The sequence below is a fragment of the Pimephales promelas genome, chromosome 24, assembly GCF_988280905.1.
Source record: "Pimephales promelas chromosome 24, fPimPro1.hap1.1, whole genome shotgun sequence".
Lineage (NCBI taxonomy): Eukaryota > Metazoa > Chordata > Actinopteri > Cypriniformes > Leuciscidae > Pimephales > Pimephales promelas.
In genome coordinates this window covers 18,731,490-18,744,432 of record NC_142792.1, presented here as the reverse complement: position 1 = coordinate 18,744,432, position 12,943 = coordinate 18,731,490, and the positions used below count along the sequence as shown (strand labels likewise).

The 12,943-nt window shown below is 34.7% G+C and overlaps 1 protein-coding gene across 1 annotated transcript in view; it reads left to right on the top strand.

Annotated features, from left to right (window-relative positions):
• Positions 1 to 12,943, top strand: part of cerk (ceramide kinase) — a 38,534-nt gene that overhangs the window by 3,223 nt on the left and 22,368 nt on the right. The window contains exons 2-3 of the mRNA XM_039668517.2: positions 11,295 to 11,423; positions 11,566 to 11,688. Of these exons, the coding sequence (XP_039524451.2) occupies positions 11,295 to 11,423; positions 11,566 to 11,688 (252 nt within the window). The remainder of the gene's footprint in view (positions 1 to 11,294; positions 11,424 to 11,565; positions 11,689 to 12,943) is intronic.

Sequence of the window (12,943 nt, the reverse complement as noted above, 5' to 3'; positions counted from 1 at the left end):
AAACAGAAAAAAAAACGCATGCAAATCGCAACGCAACATCCTCAGTTTCACAACATGTGTGCTCCAAATATGAAACGCGTTGCAAAAGTTCACAACACAACCAAATACAGAAAAGCGCTGCAAATAGGGAGCCTAAAGTCCCGCCCTCGGAAAAAAATATGTATGGTAGTCAATGGCGAGAGATAACTTATCTTTTTATTCCGTCTGAACTGTGCCCTCAATTACACATGATGTTTGTCAATTTAAAAGATAATTCCGAAAGTCAAAAATGTCGCAGTTTGTCATAAAACAGAAGAGTAATATTTAGTTTTATGTGAAAACCGCTCTATGAACTACATCTCCCGGGAAGCGAAACAACGAGCGAGATCCGTTAAACGTGTGTGTGCAGTCTGGTACAAAACACTCAGGCATGACGGCGTAACGTTACGATTATAACGTAAGACTATAGAAACAATGACCCGACAATAGCCTTAGTAAAGTTAGCTTCATTCATTGAGAGAAAATGTGCGCCTTTGGGGTTTGTAGTCTTTGTAATTACGTATTTTTACAGTCTTATTCCTCAATGGTTTTACATCAAACTGCGACTTTCTTTACTTTAAAATGTATCTTTTAAATTGACAAACATCATATGTGTAATTCAGGGCACAATTCAAACGAGATCACAATATTTGTTGTCTCTCGCCATTGACTACCATTCAATATTTTTCCGAAATAGAGAGCCTAAGTCCCGCCCCTCCGCTTCCGGCTCATGGGACCTTATTTCGGAAAAAATATGAATGGTAGTCAATGGCGAGAGACTATTTTTCCGAAATAAGGTCCCATGGTGGTCGACCGGAAGGGGAGGGACTTAGGCTCTCTAACACAGACCACAATGGAAATGTTTCCAGGGGAACCAATTAAGTGACGGACCCGGCTGGGTTGTGCTTACTGACGTGGGCTTCCATATGCCTGGCTATTCACTTCGAAGGGCTGACGACAGAGCCCTTAAAGTGGGACTTTGGAGTGAGCAGGGCTGTAGTGTGCCATTATGTAGCCATGTGGAACGCATTTGATGAAGGAGCAACGAAAGAACGTAATTCCTCGTTATTTTCACCTGGGATGTTCCCATGACAACGCAGCATGGTGTCCATCAGCTGAATTGCTGTTCTTACCACAGAAATATAATGCTGTTAACCTAACGGTTGCAAATACATTTTTATTTTTACTTTACAAAAAAGCTTTCAAAATATGCATGTATGTGTGTCTCAACCTTAAAACTTTGGACCACACATTACCTAACATTTCTTATGAAACTATTCTGTATGAAAACATAACATGAAACAGTACAGTGTAACTGATGAAAGATAAATATCTTTCCTTCATGTTCGGCCCTATCTTTTTTTTTATTTATTTAGTTTATTTTTAAACTAATTTTTATTTTCTATTTGTATTCTGATGACATTTAACATATTGTTAATACATTTTGTATATTGTATACAAGGTGCATGTCATAAAAATGTAATCTCTGTATGTTTTGCGAAAATAAGTAAATACATAAAGTAGAATTTTAAGCTTTAAGTACCAGCACGTCCCAGTTGGGTTCGTCACTTATTTGGTTCCCCTGGAAACATTTCCATTGTGGTCTGTTATTTGCAGCGCATTTCTGTATTTGGGTGGTGTTAAAGGAGCTGTATGCAAGAAATTTATTTCAATTAATCATAAATTGTCCCTGATATGTCACTAGACATTAAGAAATCATGTTCATTTCAAATACTTGTATCACTGACAACAGTAGTCCGGCCAGGATATTGTCATTTAAAAAGCGAAGTCGCAGTCCTCAACTGATGTTGATGTTTTCATGTTGTGTTTTGTTCGGATGCTCCACCCTCCACTGATCTACCAATCACAGAGTCAGTAGTGTTGCGGCATTTGGGTTGCCAGCTCTGCTCTAGTTACCACAGTTCCAGATACAAACGTGTCGGAATCGGATAAAAAATGTTTAATGTTTCGAAACCAAAAAAACCTAAATGTGAATCTGAAATACTTTGTGACAAAGTCCGAAATAAATAATTAACAGGAAAAAAAACTCACTGTGTAGGACTTGTCACTCGCCATTGAAGCTTCTTGTAGCAGCCTATGTTCCTGCTGGATCCTGCAGCATATCTGGCAACCTCACACCGCTCTACAGTAATTTGGAAGTGATTGCAGTACCAGTTGTGGCCACAACCTTATTATGGCTCCTTTAAGAGTATTTGGACCTCACGTGTGTTGTGAAACTGATGATGATTTTTTCCTAATTTGCATTTTTTGCAGCACATTGAGCTTTTTCTGCCACCGTACAGATGGACTAACTGGGCATTTAATTTGATAATCATAATCGGTGATAATCATTAGGAATCATGACATACATGGTTGCAGTGAACCGTTGTTATAAACGAGTCTGCAAAAAATCTTATGTGTGACTCAAAACTCATACAGGTTTGTGATAGCATTAGTGTGATTGGTTGATATCTTGCAGTAAATTAGGTTGCGTCTTTTGACCTTTGGAACATGTTCAAAACCGTCCCTGTTAAAGAACCATAAACGCCAGAGTCCAAACCTAATCCAGTGTTTGAAATGGTTTAGCAAGGCTGTGGATGCTTAATACTGAATGCTGAGGAGAAGTGTAGAACTGGGTGAATTCCAGTACTAAGATAGATTACACAAAGCCGGCTTTTATTTAAAAGTTTTGATGGATGTTTTTCCTCAGGGCTGTGACGCATATGAAAAGTTTCCACCCTGTTAAGGTAGTTCAAGGCGTTCTGTCATAGTTTAATTAAAGGGTTTTACATGAACAAAACTATTGCTCATGATAGAATTGCTCATGAGGTGAGCAATTCCAGCTGCCTAAATTAGATTTTGGTCATTAGTGCCCATATATATATATTGCTTTTTTGTTCTGTTTTTTAGGGCCCAAGCCCTGAAAGGGCGAAGGCCCTATTGTTTTCCTTGCGATTATTTTTCTTTAGTATTATTATTATTTTACTACCTTTTGGGCACTTTTGGGGCCCTTAACGTGCTCGAAAACTCTTGAAACTTTGCACACGGGTCAGAACCCGCGGCCATCAGAGCCGGGCTGAAGATGGTACCCGGGCGTGGCAGGGCGGCTCGTCAGCGCCCCCTGGAACGGGGTCCGAACACTTGGTCCATAACTCAAAAACGCTTCTATGTAATAATATGAAACTCGGTACACATGTTGATCTCATCGTTTCATCTATACCTCACACTCTTACTTTTTACCCCAGCCCAACAGGAAGTCAGCTATTGAGGTTTGTTTGTAAAACGCTCGCAATGGAATGTCAAATACTCCTCCTAGAGCTTTGATCCAAATTCGACGAAACTCGGTCAGCGTGAAGTCAAGACATTGAGGATGAAAGTTTGCGAGGGGATTTTTGATATCTCGAATGGTTTGTCCGTGGCGAGGAAACGAAATCATGGCGAGAAACGTGAAACAGGAAGTGTGTTATAACTTCAGCATACATTAACTGATCTTGATGAAACTTCAGCAGTGTGTTCGCTGTAAGAGGACGATCACATGGATGTGACTATTGTGAGTCAAAGTTATAGCGCCACCAACTGGCAGCAGGAAGTGTGTCACTTTCAAAATGCTTTGATATCACCCTTTTATTTTTACCCGATTTGCTTCAAACTTCATATGTATAATGTAAACATACGGCAGAGGTAGACCTGTGAATGGATTCTTGATATCTTTGAAACTGTTGCCGTGGCGACGCATCAAACTTTACCCTTCTTTTAGGATGCTTTTAGGATGCTTTTGAGACCCTTAGCATGCTTCAAAATGCATGAAACTCGACAGACACATCACATTTATTAGCCAGTAGACATGTGCAAAGTTTCAGAAACGGGCGTGGTGAGGGCTCAGTAGCGCCACCTTTTGACAAAAGTGGGGTTGTTAGTTTTAACTAGAGTTACAAAAATTGGTATGTATATTGTACTCCTCGAGCCGGACAACTTTCTAATTTACACTTATTAGCTAGGACCCACAGAAACTCAGATATTTTTGTTTGAATATGGTCACTCTGAGCCTACATGTCTCTGTGTCTCTGTGTCTTTGGCTGTCTATGTGTGTGTGTATCTGTCTGAGTGTGTGTGTGCAGGGGGAGGGGGCTTAACCATTTCACTGCTGTGTGTATGACCTGCATAAAGAAAATACATTTCTCAAGCCTGGTATTTTTTAAATAAGTTTTTATTTTTATTTTTTATAAGTAAAGACATATAACTAGTTTAATTGTAGTGCATTGACAATAGTTTTATATAATTAGTTTATTAATCAGATTAACTTGGTAAATAAACTTGGTCTGAAAATTTGGTCCATAAATCAAACACACTTGCATGTAATAATATGAAACTTGGTACACATATAGATCTCATCGTTTCATATATAGCCTACTTCACACTCTTACTTTTTACCCCAGCCCAACAGGAAGACGGCTATTTAGGGTTGTGTTTAAAACACATGCAATGGAATTTAAAGTATTGCTCCTAGAGCACTGAACCAAATTCGACAAAACTCGATCAGCGTGAAGTCAAGACATTAAGGATGAAAAGGTGCCAAGGGATTTTTTATATCTCGAACGGTTTGGCCGTGGCGAGGAAACGAAATTATGGCGAGAAACATGAAACAGGATGTGTGTTATAACTTCAGCATACATTAACTGATCTTGATGAAACTTCAGCAGTGTTTTCGCTGTAAGAGACCGATCACATGGATGTGACTATTGTGAGTCAAAATTATAGCGCCACCAACTGGCAGCAGGAAGTGTGTCACTTTCAAAATGCTTTGAAACCACTCTCTTATTTTTAACCAATTTGCTTCAAACTTCATCTGTATAATGTAAATACACGGCAGATGTAGACCTGTGAATGAATTTTTGATATCTTTGATACTGTTGCCGTGGCAACGAATCAAACTTTAACATTCTTTTTTGATGCTTTTGGGACTCTTAGCATGCTTGAAATTGCTTGAAACTCAACAGATACATCACATTTATTAGCCAGTAGACATGTGCAACTATGGCAAAAGATTAAAGTAATGTCAAAAAAGTAAACACTAAAAGCCTCATATCTTCTAAAAATGTAATTATACATCATTTGTTTCTAAATTAAATTATACAAATATTATAACTTCCCCAATTTTTCCTTTTTTTCATTTAAGAATTATGTTTACGTTCAAAAACAGCCAGAATTGTTGTAAAATTCATAAAAAAATAATAATCTGATTCATACGTAGTGCTATACTGCCCTCTTGTGTTCAATATCAGGTAGGCCTATTGTGTATATTCCCACCGGTTAATCAACGTGTGACTCCGCTGGGACTTGGAAGCTTTTAAATCGCTTACTTAAAACCGAAAGTCGAAATACGGATGTCCGCACAAGACATTAATGGTGTGGAGTAGAGCGAGCATTTTAAATAAATTCCTATTAAGTAGGATTGAACTAAACAGAAAGAATGTTCACTCTGTTCTGCTGGTTCCTCGCTGGTGGATCATATGATTACTTTGTCATAATCTATGACAAAAATGCTATTATAAACCATATTAATAATAGATAATACACATTGCTCTTATTTTTGAAAAATACATTCATGAAAAACAAGATAACAAAAATCATAAAAAAATATAGCCATGGCTGCTATAAATGTTTGAAATGCATAGGACAGATGTTTAATGACGCAGCAACATATAATTGAAAGGCAATTAATAATCTGTCATTACGTCACTGCATTATGATATTACGGCTCCAATACGGTGCAGCACAAAGCACTTATGTGCATCCCGAGCGGAGAATGATGTGCTTGAAGCCACATGAAGTTACAGCGCAGTGAGTCCGTATTGAAAAGTTCAAAGCACAAAGGAAATACATATTTATGAACAGTGTATTATACATTATCTATCTATGCAATAGTTTATTGAGCCTTTTCTTTTAAAGGTTTTAAATTTCAGTTACTGTGTGCGTGAAGAACAATTATAGTGCTCTGACTCTAGTGTTGTAATCTAACCAACAGCGTCCGACACCCGGTAGAAAGTAACACGGTTAAGTTACAGTCCAGCAAGAAAAAGTTTCTTCATTCGAAAATATAGACCTTTAGACCTTTATCTTAAAGATCCAGTATAATAGGATTAACATTCAATCATCTTGAAGATCGTTTCGTCATTGACTGTAACCGAATGTGACGTGCTGTTTGAATGCTGAATGGAGAATGACTGACAGGCGCAGAGAGGGAAAAGTTTGTGTTCTTGAATTTAATGACTTAAATATTAATTTCTATATCACATAATAGCTTCAGAACACTAATAATACAGTACACAAAAACTTTATGGTACTTTAGAAAGTTTTTGTGCCTTTGTGCCTAACATAGAATAGTATATGCACAATATAGAATTTGAATCAGCCTCGTCAAAGATGGCAGTGTCAGAGCCGATACCGATCCTGAGTATCTAATCGGCGCACTTCTTTTCAACAGTCAAATTGAAATTGAAATTGAAATTGCTTGAAACTCAACAGATACATCACATTTATTAGCCAGTAGACATGTGCAAAGTTTCAGAAACGGGCATAGTGCAAGGACTAAATAGCGCCACCTTTTGACAAAAGTGGGGTTGTTAGTTTTATCTACAGTTACAAAAATCGCTATATACATTGTACTCCTCAAGCCGGACAACTTTCTAATACATAGTCATTAGCTCGGACCAAGAGGAAGTCAGATATTTTGGTTTGAATATGGTGAGCCTCTCTCTGAGCCTACGTCCCTGTATGGCAAGCCCTTTTAACATTTAAAAGCTAAGTTTGCCTATCCGGAATTAACATTGTAGATATCAACAACGTCTTTCTGTCTATTCGTAATTACATTTTGGATAGTTTGTATTATAATTTAAGATATCTGTAACATAATTGTGACTAGTCGAAATGACAGAGTATGGCAAGCCGTTTTAACATTTAATCATAAAAGGGCCAAAGCCTTCGGCACCGCCACCCGGGTGCATTTAGGTAACTAAAGGAACCGGGGTTGCGGTGCCACCGGCTTGGGCCCGCCATCGCTGCTCGCAGCTATATTTTTTTATTTTTTTTTATTAGATTTGTCTTGTGTTTTTTGCTTTGCTTTTTTATTTTGTTTAGTGTGTTTTGCTTTTTTTGTTTGTTTTTGTTTTGTTTGATTTGATTTTTCTTGCTTTTTGTTTTGCTGTTTTATTTAGATTTTTTCTTCTCTGTTTTTTTTTTGTTTTGCTTTTTTTGTTCTGTTTTGTTTTTTGTTTGATTAGCTTTGTCTCGTTTTGTGTTTTTTGCTTTTGTTTCACTTTTTTGTGTGTGTGTGTGTTTTGCTTGTTTTGTTTGTTTTGTATGATTTGTCTTGCTTTTTTGTTTTGCTGTTTTATTTAGATTTTTTTCTTCTCCGTTTGCTTTTGATTAAGTTTTTTGTTTTGTTTTGTTTTTTGCTTTGTTTTTTGTTTGATTAGATTTGTGTTGTTGTTTTTTTGCTTTTGTTTTGTATTTACGCAATTTTGGCTTGCTTTTTGTTTTGCTGTTTTATTTAGATTTGTTCTTCTCTTTTTTGCTTTTGTTTTGTTTTTTTGTTCTGTTTTGTTTTTTGTTTGATTAGATTTGTCTTGTTTTGTGTTTTTTGCTTTTGTTTTAATTTTCTATTTTGTTTTGTGTTTTGCTTGTTTTGTTTGCTTTTGTTTTGTATGATTTGTCTTGCTTTTTTGTTTTGCTGTTTTATTTAGATTTTTTCTTCTCTGTTTTGTTGTTTTTTGTTTTGCTTTTTTGTTTTGTTTTTTGCGTTGTTTTTGTTTGATTAGATTTGTCTTGTTTTGTGTTTTTGCTTTTGTTTCGCTTTTTTTATTTTGTTTCGTGAGTTTTGTTTGTTTTTGTTTTGTTAGATTTGTCTTGTTTTGTGTTTTTTGCTTTTGTTTTGCTTTTTATTGTTTCGTGTGTTTTGCTTGTTTTGTTTGTTTTTGTATTGTTTGATTTGATTTGTCTTGCTTTTTGTTTTGCTGTTTTATTTAGATTTTTCTTCTCTGTTTTGCTTTTTTTTGTGTGCTTTTTTGTTCGGTTTTGTTTTTTTGTTTTATTCGATTTGTCTTGTTTTGTGTTTTTTGCTTTTGTTTCGCTTTCTTTATTTTGTTTGTGTTTTGCTTGTTTAGTTTGTTTTTGTTTTGTATGATTTGTCTTGCTTTTTTGTTTAGCTGTTCTAATCTAAAAAAATATAAAATCTAAAAAATCTTTAAAAAATTAGATTTTTTTTCTTCTCTGTTGTGATTTTGTTTTTTGTGTGTTGTTTTGTTTTTTGTTTGATTAGATTTGTGGTGTTTTGTGTTTTTTGCTTTTGTTTTGCTTTTTTTATTTTGTTTTGTGTTTTTTTTTTTTGTTTGTTTGATTTGATTTGTCTTGCTTTTTTGCATTTTGCTTTTTTTATTTAGATTAGATTTTTTGGCTATTTTGTTAGTTTTTTTTATTTGTCTCAAATGTAGTTTCTGGAGAAAAACACAGATCACCTCACTGCAAATATCGTTTCCTAACTCCTTGAAATGTTTTATTGCCATGTTTACATGAAGAAAAAAATTCTTATCGTTTGTGAACCAGTTTTTACTTCATTTTTTATTGCGGAGAGCTTCAGGCTGTCAGTGTGACTTGTGTCAGCATTGGCTATAGTGTGCGTGTACAGTATAGTGTGAATGTACTGTCCATCTGCCATGTAATCTAACCCCTTTCACCGTGAGTTACTGAAATGCACGTAACTGAAGTAGTGGGGACACAAAAGGCGTTATTTGTAGAGGGCCTTTTCATACTAAACAAATGTTGGTTTTGCTGGAAAGGTCACGTTGGATGAATGAATGTTGTGTTCTGCTGGTCAAACATTGTGCTTCAGAAGTTTGCGAGAAGGATATAAATGCTTGGTCCCAAACTCATGTCTCCATGGCAATAGATGCCCAGGAGGATACGAGCCATATTCCACAACATGATCTGCATCAGGATCCATAAGTAATGCACATGTGCTGGGATTGAAATTTCAAATTGTGCCATAAAATTGAGGTTTCCACTAGCCTAGTGGTATTAAACACGCAGCCCTCAAGACATTAATTTGTTGCTCGCGTGATGTCATAATTGTGAAATCATCAATGTTTTCTTGCGATATAACAAACATGCGTGGGAGGAATAACTGTATAGGCCATGGATATTTGTATTATGTATACTGTGGGTTTAATTATTGTAAAGATTTTATCTTTCTGTATGAAAATTGTTATTTATTTGCTTTTTTTTCTCTGTGCCATAAAATCTTAGATGCCAATATGGCATAAAACAACCAAATAAATCTATTTCCTGCATGATTTTAAAAGGCCATGTAAAATAGGTAAAATGTCAACAGAATAGTACTAAAAATACTGTAGATCACTTACCAAGGGCAGCAAACTAAACCTTATTTTACTAAACTCAGGTTGTGGAATCCTGTGTGATGTTAGCCGTGATATGATCAAGGAACCCTGGAATGTCAACCATTGTTCAGTGCTATTTCCTTTACCCCCTTCAAGTTCACTGCCTCTTTTTAACACAATTTACTAGTTAGGGTGGAAATGAGATCAACATGAGTGTCCGCAATGGTTTTTGATATAATAAAAAACGGAGAATTGTAATGGAAATGAATGGAATGAGCTGAATAGATTAAAATCAGCAGATGAAGAGAATATGTTGTTTAAATCATGACACATTTTATACTTTGTCTCCAAAAAAAAAAAAGAAATCTCAATATTTAACCAAATGTTGCATTAATTGAACCCTGCATACATGCATACACACTCACCTTTGACAATAGACAATTGACCGATGTGACTAGACATTTATCTTGAAGTATTTCAAACCCTGTGTGCAATTTTATTTTATTTTTTGGTCAGTTGATGCTAAAACATGGGCAAAAGGCCAGGAATGCATGCATGCAACACGCTTCTAGTGTCCTTTATGAACTGTATAACACTATTGCAACAACTTTTACATTTCAGCTTTTTCCTCACAAAGTATTCATGCATTATACAATAACTCCCTAGTATCATGAAACTTTGATCAGGTTGTTGTTTCCGTGTTATGATGCTAAGTTTATGGCTGCATCTGGGCATATGAATGGTTTCATTAGGCTGTGTAAAAATGAAATGCACTTTTTATGTCTAATGTAAATGTGTCATGAAGTTTTAATGAAGATAAATCATTACCCTAGCTTTATGTGGGTATTAAGTAAAGTTTCTGAAGCAACACTTTATTCTAATCCGCATAACTCTGATCTTTTGAATAAGGTCAGACCTCATTAACTTCCTCTCTTAGGGGTTTTCTGGAATGCCTGCGTTATGTAACAACACAAGATTGACTCATTTGGGCACACGCCGTCAGAATGCAAAAACCTCTTTTTGCTTAGAGATATTTTCCACACAGCACGGAGACAGAGATGATGGAAACTGACATTTGCATAGTGTTTTAGTGCAAAGCAAACAAAATGAAGCAGTCGACTTCACCAAGAAATCTCAAAACTCACATTTTGCAGACTGATTTCTCTAAAGCATTTTCTGTAATCATACAAATTTAGGCGTTATTGAAAAAATATTACAAACACTGCAGATGATTTAAGAGAAATTAGCTTATAATATATTACAGAAAGGAATTTGATTTTGAAATATGAATTTTCAATTATAAATTGCTTATGTTGGATAATAATCTATTTCAGATGCTAAAACAAATTTGTAGTCACCAATTTGCTTTCAAAAAAACAGCCTCGTTTCCATTGGCAAAAAATAAAAATGGCTTCTACTCTGTCTAATATCCATTGATAGATGCCAAGATGCTGTTCAATGTTTGTTGACTCGATTAATTAATTTAAATTCCATTTAAAATAATTGAAATGGAAAAGCGATGCTTCGTGAATCCAATCAATTAATTGTCAGTTCAAATATTCACACTTCAAATACTTAATTAAAATTAGCTTTCTCCCAATATTTGTTAGTGCTATATTTTTATTGTCTTTAACTTAGCAGCATGTGCAGAATCTAACTTAAAATTGTAACAACTAAACTGAAATAGCAATTAAAAAAAAACTTAAAAGCGCACAACAAGGTTAATAAAACTTAAACTAAAATTTAAATAATGGCTGAAAATACAAAAATAAAAGCTAATTGAAAACCTAGCCTCTATTTAAACCTGTCAATAATAAGGGTCAAATATTTGTAACAGGTTTTGTTATGTGTGTTTTTATGTTTTTCATGGTCTTCTATACACAGGTAGTCACTGTGTTCCCGTGTGTGAGATTATAGCGGTTCAGGAAAAGGAAGATGACTCTCCCAGTAAAGACACTGGGAAATGGCAGAAGGTTCCTCAGAGCCCAGTGGACTGCCAGCACGCTTTCACAGGTACACAATCAGACCTATGATAACAGGGGAATACATATATTAAGTTTTATCTACTATGCTGAGTGTATAATCAGAACAATGTTGACCTTGTCACCTTTTACCTTTGGAATAATGTGGCATTCTCCTTTGTGTTTCTCTGCAGTGTTTTACATAGAGAGGACGAGGCAGCACTGCTGGCGGTGCAGCAACGTGACTTTCCATTGCTCTGAACAATCCCTGTGTCTGCTTTGGGTCCAAACTATTAGGGAGCAGCTTGGATTGTTGAGTGCGTCCTTACTACTCATTTTGGGGTTATTTTATATTACAATATAAACTATAGGCTAGCAAACAAAATAAGTTATTTTTTATAGGTTGGTGATTTTCACACCACTGTACTCTGGTGCTCTTCGCATGTTGGTCAAAAATGACCTTAATTTTTTATTTATTTTTTTGTCAGTGAAATGAATGTACTATTTTAGTTTAATATTTTTTTTTAATATACTAAATTATATTTATACTGTATTTATAATCCATTTATTCACCTTTTGAGCATAGATCTGAATTTAAATTCCAACTTGAAAACTGTAGTAAATCTTGAATGCTTCAGAGCAAAGACTTAAGTTTGATCTCTTTTCAAAGACGACACTTGGCAGATTATTGGTGAAAATATATATTTCAAAATCACATTTACTCCAAATAAATCTAAAGTTGTTTTCCAATTTTGAACTTGATATCTTAAAGAGCTTTTGTCAAGTGGGATTGAGTTTGGCTGCACTTTTTTGTAAATTTACTGTAAACACGTGTATATATATATATATTTGTCAGTGAAATTAATGTACTATTTTAGTTTAATAGTTTTTATATATATATATATATATATATACTAAATTATATACTTTTTTATACTAAACCTTTTGAGCATAGATCTGAATTTAAATTCCAACTTAAACTGTAGTAAATCTTGAATGCTTCAGAGCAAAGACTTAAGTTGGATCTCTTTTCAAAGACGACACTTGGCAGATTATTGGTGAAAATATATATTTCAAAATCACATTTACTCCAAATAAATCTAAAGTTGTTTTCCAATTTTGAACTTGATATCTTAAATAGCTTTTTTGTCAAGTGTGATTGAGTTTGGCTGCAGTACCAAAAGTTTTTGTAATTGTTGCTTTTTTGTAAATTTACTGTAAACACGTTTATATATATATATATATTTGTCAGTGAAATGAATGTACTATTTTAGTTTAATAGTTTTTTTTATACTAAATTATATTTACACTGTATTTATAATCCATTTATTCACCTTTTGAGCATAGGTCTGAATTTAAATTCCAACTTGAAAACTGTGGTAAATCTTGAATGCTTCAGAGCAAAGACTTAAGTTGAATCTCTTTTCAAAGACGACACTTGGCAGATTGTTGGTGAAAATATATATTTCAAAATCACATTTACTGCAAATAAATCTAAAGTTGTTTTCCAATTTTGAACTTGATATCTTAAATAGCTTTTGTCAAGTGTGATTGCGTTTGGCTGTACCTTTT